The sequence below is a fragment of the Marmota flaviventris genome, chromosome 14 (assembly GCF_047511675.1).
Source record: "Marmota flaviventris isolate mMarFla1 chromosome 14, mMarFla1.hap1, whole genome shotgun sequence".
NCBI lineage: Eukaryota > Metazoa > Chordata > Mammalia > Rodentia > Sciuridae > Marmota > Marmota flaviventris.
This window is the reverse complement of record NC_092511.1, coordinates 1,742,964-1,756,323: the sequence shown is the minus strand read 5'-3', so window position 1 is coordinate 1,756,323 and position 13,360 is coordinate 1,742,964. Positions and strand designations below refer to the sequence as shown.

The 13,360-nt window shown below is 57.0% G+C and overlaps 1 protein-coding gene across 2 annotated transcripts in view; it reads right to left on the bottom strand.

The window, feature by feature from the left end:
- Nucleotides 1-6,567: 6,567 nt before the first annotated feature.
- Nucleotides 6,568-13,360, bottom strand: part of Trappc12 (trafficking protein particle complex subunit 12) — a 59,958-nt gene continuing 53,165 nt past the window's right edge. For both annotated transcript variants that reach the window (XM_027937754.2, XM_071601310.1), the window contains exons 9-12: nucleotides 9,088-9,186; nucleotides 8,011-8,111; nucleotides 7,363-7,450; nucleotides 6,568-7,122 (exon numbers count right to left, since the gene is read on the bottom strand). In XM_027937754.2, coding sequence (XP_027793555.2) covers nucleotides 6,880-7,122; nucleotides 7,363-7,450; nucleotides 8,011-8,111; nucleotides 9,088-9,186 — 531 coding nt within the window. In that variant the 3' untranslated portion in view covers nucleotides 6,568-6,879. The remainder of the gene's footprint in view (nucleotides 7,123-7,362; nucleotides 7,451-8,010; nucleotides 8,112-9,087; nucleotides 9,187-13,360) is intronic.

Genomic DNA, 13,360 nt, shown 5'->3' with positions numbered 1-13,360 from the left:
CCTATGGGGACAAGCAAGGCCTCGGTGCCCTTGATGGGCTGAGAGGTGGGCACCGTCAGGTTTTCCTGCAGTTGGTCTTCATTCTTTCCCTCATCCTTAAAATAACTAGATAAATATCCCCCATTGTTGAGAGCCACAGCCGAAGGGGCCCCAGCAAACTTCCAGCTGCCAGCTGATTGGCTCCTCTGCGGTGATGCTCATTGGGCTGTTTGCCCGCCCTTTCAGACCACGGAGCTGCTCATTGGGGGACTCTTTTGGCTCCGCCCACACGACCCAGCCAATCGGCCTCAAGAGCAGGAGGAGTGGGGGGTTGAGAGGCTTGTGGGAAGCCGGTGGTGGCAGTTGGGCTCTGAGGGAATTCCTGAGGAGCTGTGTGGTGCCGCCTGTGTGTGTGTGTGTGTGTGTGTGTGTGTGTGTGTGTGGGGTGTGTGTGTTCTAAAAATAAAGTTCGTTTCTGCTTGACAAGTGGCTGGTGAATTGTGCCCAGCCAGACTGCGGCACCCCATTCCTTCTTCAGGTCTGTCCAGCTTTTCAGAAGGCAGTGGGAACCAGGTCCTCATAACTCTGAGGCCAGCTCAGCTGCGCTCCAGTGTCAGACCCTGAGGCGTGGCTGCTCACACACCAGACGGTCAGGGCCTCTCAGCTCCCTGCAGCTGGCCTAGATCACAGCCAGGCAGGCCAGGACCGTGGGACAGGTGGCCGAGAGCCCGGGAAGACACCTGGAGGTGGGGGATTGGACCTGAGGTTGTGGAGAATGCTCACGGGAGCCCCGTGGGAGTGGCTGGGAAGCTGCCCTCTGCAGCCTGAGGACGCTCGGCCCTGCTGGTTGCCAAGCACACCCCTCCCCAGTGCTCTGCTCTGCCATCCTCCCCCCACCCCCCAGCAGGGAGCGGGCTGCAGAAGCAGCAGCACTGAAAGTTTGCTTTTTCTCTGTGTGACCAACATGGCGGGCGCAGTTGTGCTGCCAGAAGGCAGCTCCCACAGGGGGCGCCGGTCTGCCTGCCCGTGACTACAGGCGTGACCCGCACCCGGCCAGTCCTGTATTAAAGGACAGCGTGGGTCACAGCATCGGGACTTGAGCTGGGCCTGCTCTCCCTTCCAGTGCAGCAGGCAGAGGCTGCTCTGCTTTCCTTGAATCTGTAAACGGCCCAGAGCGTGGGTGCGAATTCCAGAGTTCAGCCACCACGGTCTCGGCAGCCTGGCTCACGGAGGAATCCGCCACCACCCTGAATAAGGAGGGGAAAGCGTGACCATGTAGGAAATGAGAGGCCCAGACAGTGTCCACCTGCAGCTGTGGCATGAGGGTGACCTGCGATAATCCTGGCTTGTCACAGGACAGTGTCCACCTGCAGCAATGGTGGTGAGGGTACCCCAGGCACACCCTCGCTCATCATGTGGCACTGGTGTTGTGAACTCAGAATGGTTGTCACTTGGTGACACAGTGACCTGCACTCACTGCAGACTGCCACGGGATAGGGCAGGATTCGGATGCAAGGCCACCCCGGGATGGCAGAGGCTGGTCTGCTGCGTTTCCCTGTGGGTGCTGGTGTGCAGGTCCTGGCCGTGTGGCACTTCAGGGAGCTGGCAGAGGCTGGCCAGGTGTGGCCTGGGAGCCGGGCTGTACACCATGGAGCACGGGTGTGTCCTGTGGCCCTGCAGGGAGTGGAGGGAAGGGTCAAGGCCCACTGCCCACCAGGCAGCCGCCACAGCCCTGGGCCTGGCATTAAGTGCCTCTAGACGTTGATGTGCAGAAGGAAAGACTTACTGACGGGTGTGGCCGCCACGCTGCACGGTGTGGATCCACCTTACACACCTGAGCCCTGCCTGTGGCACCGACCTGCTCCTGGCCGAGTCGGCTGGCCGCATGCCCAGCCAGCAGGCCGTGCCGCATCTCCTCGGTGCACTTCTGCCCCCACTGGCCCCCCCTGCACCTCGGTCACATTCTTGCATCACAGTCCTGTCTGCATCAGTGGGTACGTGTTCACTGAGTTTTTCCACATCGTAAAAATCCCTCGACAGGATGGCTTTAGTACTGCACAGACTTCTCTTAGGAACACGTAGTAAGTGATCAACAAAACCGTCCCCAGCTTTCACCGTTTTACTGGTTCCTCTTGCCCCATCATGTTCCAGAAACGCACATGCTGTTTTCTCTCCCAGCCGTTGGAGAGCGTATGCTGGTAGGAGGCCAAGTGGTGGATGTCCTGCACCCCTTCCACCTTGGGGTCGCCTGGCTGAGCCCCCACTCCAGAACGCCTAGCTTGCTGGAAGACCTGCCAGTGGGGCAGGGCGGGACCCCAATCCCGTGGGACTGTGGCTGACCAGTGATGTGCGCACACAGGAGACTCCACTGAGGGCACAGTAAGAAGGCGCCCTCTGTCAGCCAGGAAGGGCTGAGGAGAGCCCAGCTCCCAGTCTCTGCCTCAGACTTCAGCCTGCAGAACTTGAGAGCACGTGCTCCGGGGTTGAAGCCACCCTGTTGCTGTGTTGGTTTCTGCAGCCCATGCTGGCCAAGACGCCTGCGTCCACTCAGCTCCCTGCCTCCGGGCCCTTGGCTCTCTTTTGAGATGACCTGTGCTGTCATCCTATGCATCACCTGGAGCTAAAGGACACAGGGGCACTGCCTGTTCACCTAGGAGGAGTGTGTGACATGTGTGCACCTGCCCCGAGCGCTGCAGTGAGACCCTGCAGTCTTCCAGCACAGGCCGCAGGATGGGGCTCAGCTGGGCGGGGCCTCTGCCTTCCAGCTTAGGCCAGGTGATGCAGAAGGGGGCTCAGCTGGGTGCACCCAAGGAATTGGGGTGTGGGGCGTAGCTACAGTCCTCCCAGTACAGGCCAGGTCCTCCGGGAATGGAGCTTAGCAGGGCTGTGCCCAGGTAATGGGCACCTTATGTCCTCATTAACATTGGTCACCTCTTAAAAACCCCTCTACTCAAATACACTCATGTGGCAGTAGGGCTTCAATACACGAGTTTTGTGGGGACAGTTTGGTTCATGACACTAGGTGGATAGCTTTCCAGGGACAGGAAGAGCAAATGCAGACCTGCCTGACAAACAGGGCTGATGACTGGAACAGAGTCAGGGGTGGCGGTGGCAGGAGTCAGACGGATGGCAAGGGACAGATTTCACAGGCCTGAGACTGGGGGGCAGCCGGGAGCTCGACGGCCCTCTCCGATGGGGAGCTGGGGAGGAATGGGAGCAGAGGGGGCATGGCCTCAGGGGAGGCAGGGGTGGGGATGAGGAGGCCAGTCAAGAAGCTGTAACCCACCGCCTCTGCCCCCACAGGAGGGACAGCTTAGTGGGGCTGTGGGACTCACAGAGCAGGACTTCCCAGCTGGTCCGTGGTCCCAAATGCACACTCCTGTACCAGTGCACTGCAGAGTGTGACTTTCACTCCAGAGCTTCTTGGGGCACTGCTATGTGCGAGACGCTGTTCCAGGACAGGCAAGCAGGCTGGCCAGGGTGCCCGTGTCTGTCTGCAGCTCGAGGTGGCCTCCACATTCTCAAGGAGCTGTGACAGCAGAGCAAGGCAAAGAAGACTGCGTAGCAAAGACAGTGTGGGCCCAGTCTCCCAAGTGTGGGCGCTCAGGCCCCGCCCCAGGACCCAGGTGGGCGAAGACCTGGGCTCCCAGCGCTTTCCTTACGGCTTGTGCAAGTCTTTGGGAGGGGGTGGGCACACCAAGGTTTCCCCCAGGATCCCCCATCCCTGGTGGTGGTGAAGCGGGCCCAAGCCCTGGCCTGATTTGAGTGGTGGTGGACCTGGCCCAGGGGCGGAAGTGTGACGGGGCCTCCACCCAGCTCTGCCGGACACCACTGCAGAGGAGAGCGCTGAGGGCTCCTCGAGCGCGTTCCACCTGAACAGTATCCACGATGTCCAGGGGGAGGCAAGGTGGGAGCATTGCGAGTTCAAGACCCTGCCTCAGAATGAAAAAGGCTGGGATTAGCTCAGTGGTAGAGCAGCCTGGGTTCCCAACAAGCCAAAAAAAGAAAAGAAACAGATGCGGAGCATGCTCGGAGAGCGTTTCTAGGCAGGTGCCACGGTCCGAGAAGCCTGTTGTGGATCGCTTCTCCCCTGATCAGAGGGAGGAATGAGGCATGCCGAACAGGCGCGTCACCATTTGTTACCAGTGACAGTAACAGTAGTGGTTGATGGGAAAACAGCTGGCTTGTACTGCCGGGTGGTGAGGGCTGGGCTTCCTGGGACAGTGGACTCCCCTCCTGTGTGTGCCGTGCGAGGCTTGGCCACAGCTCCCCCGGGAGAGGGCCCGGCACCGTGTCTGTTCTTGCTCCTTTCCTTGAAGGTCCTGTACTGGGTGGAGCATGTGCCCTGGAGAGAGCAGTAGGGTGAGGAGGGTGTGAGGCTCTTGAGGGGGCTGACAGGGGAGGAGGTGCCCACGCAGCACCTGTAATGGAGGGACAGCAAGACCCTGAGTAGCACAGATCATGGCCGCGCACTCAGGACCACCTTCTTACGCTGCACTACAGCCTCCGTCTGCAGCCTGCCCCCGCAGGTGGGAAGGTCCGCCTTGTCTATTCCTGTCGCTGAGTGTGCCCATGAAGCTCAACTCGCAGGCCTGGGCCCTGCCTGGAGAGGTCAGTGTGTCTTTTCCTGGACATCCCTGGCCCCTGGTGTGTTTGTTCTGACCACGTGGTGCCCAGGACTGGGGCTGGGAACCCTGGTGCCCAGCCTCCCTGCCTGGCTCAACCCAGTGGGACAGAACTGTTCTGTCTGCACCAGGGGATGACCCTCTTCTGTCCCTGGTGGCAGCAAAGGCACTTAGCACAGCCTCTGTACCTCTGAGGCCCCACGAGAGAGCGGCCTGCACGACTAGCCCTGAGCCCACGTGCAAGTCGGCAAGTCATTCCTTTAGTCCAGGGCAAGGCCTGAGGACGGCAGGGGTGGGAGGCACCCAGAGGGCCTGGGAAGCTCCTGGGGGGATGCTGGGACGCTGCTGAGAGAGAGGCTGAGCACCACAGCAGTGGAGTGGCCAGAACGAAGGGGAGGCAGGCGTGGACCCCAGGATGCCATCTGTGGGGTCACAAAGGCTTCCAGCCCCACAGAGGACAGGCAGGTGTGTCTGGGGGAACACAGAGATATGGCTGGGAGTGGGAGAGGAGGCCCCCAGGCCATCCCAAGGCTGTGGCCCTCAGGCAGTGTGGACAGCGGCTGGGCCTACACTGGAGTACTCCACCCACAACAGTCACTTGCCATCAGCTCTCCATTTTGAGCACATGCCAAACGGCCTCACCTGCACAGCAGTGACAGGGCTTCCCAGCTTGCATAACACTGGGAGCCTTGGGGGCCGGTGGACCTGGAGCGCAGCCCAGGCCCCAGGTCCACATGCTGGAAGCCTTGGGGGAGAATGTTCCTTTCTGGGAAGTCTCTGGGGCCACTGCTGCTGCTGGCCCAGGGACTCCCAGTTGAGGTCCCCGAGCTAACCCTTCCTCTTGGGGGAATGTGGACTGACCCAGGACTCGGTCATACGGGAGCGCTCAGGGGGAAGGCGTGATAGCCCGACATCGGGGGCAGCGGCTGCTATGACCCGAGTGCCTCTGCTCACAGGGAGGCGGCTTGATGGACGGAACCTTGACCTTTTCCCTGCTGCTTGGCTTGCGTCTAGTGGGAGCCTGTCCCATCCATCTGCTTCCACCACGTGGTTCTGTGACCCCAGGAGATTCCCCTCGGGGAAGAGAAGCGCCATTTCTCATCCCCGAAGCCAGACTGAAGGAAAACTTCACGGGGAAGGCCTTTGGGCTTCTTAGAAACAAAGACAGGGTCTCGCCTGTGCCTAAGCTGGACTTGACCTTTGGGGCTCAAGTGATGCTCCTGCCTTGGCTTCCTGAGTGGTTGGGAGGACAGGTGCACTGGCTTGTTTTACCTCTTATTATAGAAAAAAATTTTCAGGCCACACCCGTGTTCAATGATTCTCTTGTCTGCCTCTTGAATTTTTTTAAAATACTTTTTTAGTTGTATGTGGACACAGTACCTTTATTTTATTTATATGAGGTGCTGAGGATTGAACCCAGTGCCCTGCATGTGCTAGGCGAGCGAGCGTGCGCTCCACCACTGCTGAGCCCCAGCCCAGCCCTTCTCCTATTTGAATGTGTAAGTAATGCGTTTCAACCAACACCGTGGGACTGGGTGCCTGCAGAGGCTGTGTCTTTCCACTGTACTGTGAATAGAAACATTGTTTTGTGCAATAAATGTTTAAATCAGAGTATTTAAGTTATTCTATTTTTAAGTGAATTAGAAAAACTAGACACTTAAAGGAAGTCGGTTGGTGAAGTGTAGAATTTTAAGTTCTTCAGAGTGGAGACTAAGGAACAGGCCCTGGCTCTCAGGCCCAAGTGCAGGGTGCCCGGGGCCTGGTCCCGAGAGCTCTGCCCGTCTGCTGGGGTCTGCACCTGGGCTCCTTACCCACCCCTCCCGAAGGTAGCCAGTGCCTTGCCCTCTCCCGCCACTGCGTTAGCAAACACAAGGTAGCCAAGGCCTGCCGGCCTGCGGGGCGGGGGGGGGGGGGGGGGCGGGTGAAGCCTGCGGGAGGGCCAAGGCAGACAGGGGAGTGGAGCTGCTGCATCTGGACCGTGATTTATTCAACCCTCCCATGAGAACAGCTGCCATCACACCTTCTAGCTCCTCTCTGGGAGGCTTACAAGGAGTGACTGAAGAGGGCAGCCTCCAGGAAGAAGCCAGGGCTCCTTGTGGGCACACAGCACTGTGGGGCTGGAGGTCGGCCAATGGCGCAGCGTCTGGTCTGACGGTGGCCCTGGCTGCAGCGCAAGGCGGCACTGAGCCTGGCAGAGTGGCAGCAGCTCGTGTGCCCGGTGTTCACCGTGCACAGAGGTCACTGGTGTGGGCCAGGACGCCCTGCCCTGGTGGGCCTAGGCCAGCTTGAGGCACTGTGTGTTGAAGCTGTCCCCTTCCTTGCTGGCGACGGCCTCGAGCAGGCCCTGCTTCTTCTGCACGCTCCGCGAGGACTCCAGCTCGTACATGGTGGTCAGGTTGAAGAGCACGCTCTCATGCAGGTAGTGCTTGGGGTCCTGCTGGACCATGGCCTCCAGCTGCCGCAGGGAACCCTTGAGTTTGCCCAGGTAAAGCAGACACACAGCCGCATTGTTGTTGGCCTGAGGGACAGGAGACGTGCAGAGGCAGCAGGTCACCCGCCGTCGGCTCCCACTGCTACCTTGGGCCCCGGCAGAGCCTAGACCCCTGCTTCACACCGCCCGGGGCCCAGGGCCCTCTGCAGCTGCCCGGTGCCAGCAGTCCCACAGAGTCGAGGGCCTGGGTTTGCCAGGGTGCCCACTTCTTAGTCCCCAAGACACTGAGGGCTCTGTGTGTCCTAGGTCTGTTCTTGGGATTCTTACCACTGCATTTGTGGGTTCCATCCTCAAAATCTCTGTGAAGAATCTATGGGCTTCCGCAAAGTTGTTCTGGCCGAGGTGAAGGAAGGCTCTGTAACACAAGCACAGGGAAGCAGGGAGCCCCCGCATGATGGCCTCAGACATGCACCAGGGGACAGGAGCACCTGCTCTTTAGGGAGCCCCTGCTCAGACGGAGGCTGCGCCCTCCCGGCCGTGGACCACACTGCACGTGCTGGCTAGCAACCACAGCTCCCAGCTGTAACTGAACCTAGAAACCTGCTGAGAAAACTAGCCCCTGCCCTGCCCCATGTCCACTTCTGACTCCCCGTATGCTTTTTACTGGCTGCAGGTTCATCCTAATGAACACGCACCCAAAGCTGCCACATTTCACTCATGAAAATGGTTCTTAGGGACTAGGACAGGTCCCCACGGTGGGTGTGCCGGGGACAGTGTGGAAACAGGGCCACACGAGCAGTACTTTGAAGAAAACACTTCGTTTTTATGGCTGCCATTCTAGAAGACACCAGTGTGCCTCCAGGCCCAGACTCTGGGCCTCAGCTCGGGGATGGTGGAGCTGGAGAGGGACGCATTCACTGGGGAGAGAGGCTCGCAGGGAAGCTGACACACGCATCCTCGGTGTAAATCATTTACCTGTTCATTAAAACCATTATTTTACCCTGTAGTCCATCCAGTTTCTGTGTTACTTTCTCAACATCCTGAAAATACTTTTCAGCTGTTTTTATGTCTCCAATCTGCTTGGACAAAATCATCTTGTTAGTGGACAAATTAGAGCTATTAAAGCTACCCCCACATACGCAGCACCGGCCAAAGCGCCTGCAGGCCACGCCATGCTTCTTCCACTTCCTCCAGAAGGGCTGACACAAAGCTGTTCTAGAGACTGCAGAAACGCAGGCGTTGCCTCGATGTGGGGTTTGAACACAGTAGCCACACGCTGTGGGGACTGAGGCCATGTGTGTCCGAGGCTGGCTTCTCTGAGGCTCTTTCAAGAATCTGCCATGGCTGAGGCTGCCTGAGTACTGAGCCCCGAGTACTGACCCAGTGCCACATGCCTTAGGACAGGGCCTCGCACTGGTTTCCTGTGTCTGTCAACTGGGACCCTTGTCTAAAACAGCAGAGTCAACCCTGCAGGATCTAACTCTGGAACCCCCTTGGCACCCCAGCCCCCGTGCTGTCCTCTACCCTGACTGCCTCTTGCTCTTACCCTCTACCCTGACCGCCTCCTGTTGCTCTTGCTCTCTACCCTCACCGCCTCTTGCTCTTGCCCTCTACCCTGACCGCCTCTTGCTCTTGCCCTCTACCCTGACCGCCTCTTGCTCTTGCCCTCTAACACTGCTAGGCACGACGTCTTTTGATCTGTCCTGGGAACACAGAGCACCAGTAGGATGGCTCTGGAGAGCTGAGCTGGAAGATTTCTTCTGCTTTGTTCAATACTTTACTAACCGCAATGGGACAGTTCCTCACGTTCTCCACTTCAATGTCTCTGGTGAAAATTCCTGCCAACTCACTCTGAGCACCCCTCCTTCCCCACGTCTAAGGCAGCGGCTTCACAGTCAGGTCAGAACTGCTGCAGAGAAACCCCATTTTAATGGCCACACCAATCTGAGCTAATTTTGAACCATTCCTTGTACTGACAGACTTGCTGCGAATGAGGCCCTGCTTGGGCGGGGCAGCCTGGCTCTGCCCTGGAGCCCCTGGGAGCACAGGTACCTGCAGGAGGATGCGGCCAATGCCACTCAGCAGCTGTGGCTCCTGCTCTGGGTAATACTTGATGACCATGCGGTATGCATCCACAGCCAGCACGTAGTCCTGTGGACAGACCCGAAAGCTCCGTGTGAGCTACAGACACCACTCTCAGTCTGCACATCAGGAAGAGCACAACTACCCATTAACACACATGTGGAGTGAGGACACTCGCGTGCAGCTCTGGAGCGGGGCTCTGAGCTGAGTCAGTTGCATGTTCTTCTGTCACTCAGGGGCACAGGGTCAGCGTCCCTCTCCTGCCTCCCAGGGAACAGCTCATCTCTGACTTTCTCTCCCACAGACTACAGAGTGGACCAGCAATGCCATTCCCCAAACACAATCCATATTTCCCATGCTAGAAATTGAGGCAACCATCAGTGTTTATAGCAGCTCAATTCACAATAGCTAGACTATGGAACCAACCTAGGTGTCCTTCAATAGATGAATGGAAAAAGAAAATATGGTATCTATACTCAATGGAATATTACTCAGCTTTAAAGAAGAATGAAATTAAGGCATTTGCTGGTAAATGGGTGGAGTTGGAGAATATCATGCTAAGAGAAATAAGTCAATCCCCCAAAACCAAAGGCCAAATGTGTTAGCTCTAATATGTGATGCTAATTCACAATAAGGCGGGAGCAGTAGAGAATAGCGTTACCATAGATTAGGTAGAGGGGAGTGATGGGAGGGCACGGGAGCGAATGTGGGACAGGAAGGGTGGAAGAATGAAACAGACGTGTGCTTTATGTATCCACATGACTGCATAACTAATGTGACTCTACGGCATGTACACTCAGAAACATGGGAAATTAAATCCCATTTATGTAGGACACATGAAAGTGCATAAATGCATTCTACTATTATGTATAACTAATTAAAATAAAGAATAAAAATGTTTTTAAAAAAGAAATTGAGGCAAAATCCCTACAGTCAAATAAACAACCCATCAGTCAACTTTGCAGGGAGAGCAAGCCTGACATTCCACGTTGTTTTTCCACAGCAGGACACCTGAGTGCCACCTGCTCCCCGCAGCACCCAGGAAGCTCCTGCTGTTGCAGACACTGCACAGGGGCCCTGAGAGAGGCCTTGCGGCCACCGTGTTTGGCATCTACACTCTGCACAGGACCTCAGCCCTCGTGCCTCTTGAGTCTGTGCGTCTTGAGAAACAGGCACCCTGCCCCTATTGCGGTCCCTCCTCCAGGCAGGGCCTGTCTGCCATTGACCTGTGAGAGTGGCCGGAGTGCGCCTCCAGGTGTTAGCTGGTCTTGGGCGGGGCTGTCAGTCACAGGGGACACAGGGGCCTGCCCCCCCCCCCCTCCCGGGGTCTGCAGTAGGAGCCCGAGTGGCAGCCTGTGCTGAACTCCCTCCTGTGGGCAGCAGGGTGGCCACCCACAGACTCGTCTCCTGGCTGACTCACTGTAAGCCCCAGAAGGTACTTTTATTTTATATTCTTCTACATTTTCCATTCCCTCAAACTAGGACTGGAGTCGCTAGTTTGCTAATTGGGATGTTATAAAGAAAGACAGACGACAAGTCAAGTTCCAGTTTGGCAGGAAGAAAACGGAGCCTCTCCAGCCTGGTACCTTCCCGGCAGCTCATTAAAACTAATTTTACTCCAGGCCAGATGCTCGCAAGGAGCCAGACAGCACATGCCTCCCTCTCCGCTCCCACGGCACTTGCTATTTTGATAGAGACAGGGTCTCACTAGGTTGTCCAGGCTGGCCTTCAACTTGCCATCCTCCTGCTTCAGCCTCTCGAGTTGCTGGGGCTACAGGCCTATGCCCCGGGCTTGCTCAGCAGGACATCTCCCTGCCTGCTGCTGCCTATGGCTGGACTGACCCGCTTCTAAGTGGGAGTGAGAGGGTGAGACCCCACAGAGGTGGATCTGTGAGCAGCTCCTCGGGCCTAGGGAGGGCTGAGGCCCAGGCTGAGGAGGGACACACCATCCTGGGGCTGGTAAAGTCCAGGTGGCAGACAGGGAGGCTCCAGAAGCCTGTCTCTGCCGCTCCTGGGAGGGCTGTGGCCTGGGGCCTCTGTGCTGCTGGGAGGTGTCCACTCTGATCTGACGTCCCTTACCTTAGGTTTCCAGGGAATAAGAGGCACACTCAGGTCATTATGGCCTCCGAGTGTCCCTGGGCTGTGCCGTGCTTCACCTGTGTTCTGCCAAGACGGCCACTGTGAGAGCACCAGCACCCCAGCATGGAGGGCCGGCAGTGAGCTCCGCCAGGATGACTTCTCGCCAGTCAGTGTGGCTAAACGGGGCGTGGAGCTGTGCTGGAGAGCTGCCCTGAGTCACTGTTCTCAGTCAAACCACTCATTCCCCAGGTGGGCGAACAGAGCCCCCTGAGGGGCCCGGCTGACGGGAGCTCCTCAGAGAGCCCACTCAGCCCTGCTGGCACACGGAGAGGAACACGGACACTCATCCAGGGACAAACTGACTCTGCACAGTTTCCACAGTGACTCTGGCTGCAAAACCAGCCTTTTGGCCACTCCGGACCAGGGATACTTTGTGTCATGGCTGAGTGTGGGCAAGGCAGTGCATTCATGTTCTTTCCACAGGTGAGAAGCCAGGACAGGGGGAGTGGGGGCACCTGGAGGGATGTAGACTTGGGAGGCACAGAGAGTCTGGGCAGTGAGCTGGTGCCCCTGTGTGGCCTCAAGGCGACCAAGAAGAACAGTAGGCCCCAGGCCAGCCTGGGAAACTTAGCAAGACCTTATCTCAAAGTAAAATAAAAAGGACGGGGAGGTAGGTTGGTGGGAAAGTGCATGCCACCTGTTCAAGGCCCTGATTCCATCCCAGCACCACAAACAGGCTTAAGGAGAAGAAGTGACATTTACGAACTGAGTACTGTGGGGTTTCCCTGGCTTGGTTATATGGGCATGATATATGTGCCCTTACAGCGCAGTATGCAGATATCTGGGGTTGGAACATACAGATAGGTTTCTCATCATTAAGAAGTTAAATTGATATTTACTTCACCATAACAGAAATGCTATTTGAAATAATTAAATGGCTGATTAAATAACTCATTGTTAGCCCATGCACGGAATTTAATGACACCAGACCCCCACTGCTGCAATACCGAGCATGCTCACTAGATGGCAACAGACTGTGCATGCTGGATGGGCCTTAATTGTAACATTTTTCACTCCTTTTTAAAATTCATGAAAATAAAAAAGATTCAGCTAAACTTTCAAATTAAATTATGTCGTTTAAAAAAAATTCTTGAAAAGCCATGGTATGTTCTGTACTGAGTCCCAACAACATAGGTAGAGGCCTTACGTTGGTGTGTGGTGTTGCGACTTCACCACAACAAAGAAAAGCACTTTTTATTCTACAATCTTCTATGAATGCACCTTAAAAAGTGCAAGTCCAAGCCCAGCAGTGGAACAGGTGGCTTCCTTCCCCTGGAGTTCTAGCCCACGAGGGACTTAGAGGGACTTTGGTGCTGCGAACTTGTGATTGCACAAGCTGTTCTGGCAACCAGAATTGAGAGGCCTTCGGGGGAAGCCTGCGAGGGCGTGGAGAGGCGGGCGGGCTCGCTGTGGTTGCTCAGACTGCCAAGTGGAGGGCAGAGAGGACAGGAGCCAGGTGCTGGGCGCCTAGTTACCCCCAAGGCCCCGCTCTGGCCCACAGGTGGCTCCTGGGAGGTGTGAGGCCAGCTCAGAGGGGGCAGGCCCTGCTGACAGGGTTAGAGGGGAGGACGAGAAGGAAGGCAATGGAAAGAGGGGGGAGAACAAGGAACAAAGTGGCCCTATAGCTACCACCTTTTCAGAAATATCTTAGAGAAGAAAACACCCATTCTTAGAAAAAAACCATAGAACTCCCTAAAAAACACGCTTTCCTTTGTGTGGAAAGGGGAGAGAGAGCTGTGTGACGTCAGAGCTGGGAGGGAACCAGAGGCAGCCATCCCTTGCTGTGTTGTGAGGAAGCCGAGGCTGGTGGACAGAGGAGGTGTCCAGGTCACTGCACAGAGGGCAGGCTGATGTTCTGCCCCTTCTGCACCAGCAGAAGGTAGGGACCAGAGGTAGGGACCCTGAGTGGGTGCTGGGGCTGCACACCTTCCTACCTGGACAGGTGAGCTATTTGTGGACGCAGCACTCTCCAGGGCTGCCGAGGCCTCTGTTTGTAATGTGGGGCTGCCACACCAGGGCTAAAGAGGGGCCGGAGTGCAGAGCCCGTCCAGGAGCGACCGTGGGTAGCCTGGGAGCCGTGAGTGTGGCAGGAGCGCTGCCCATC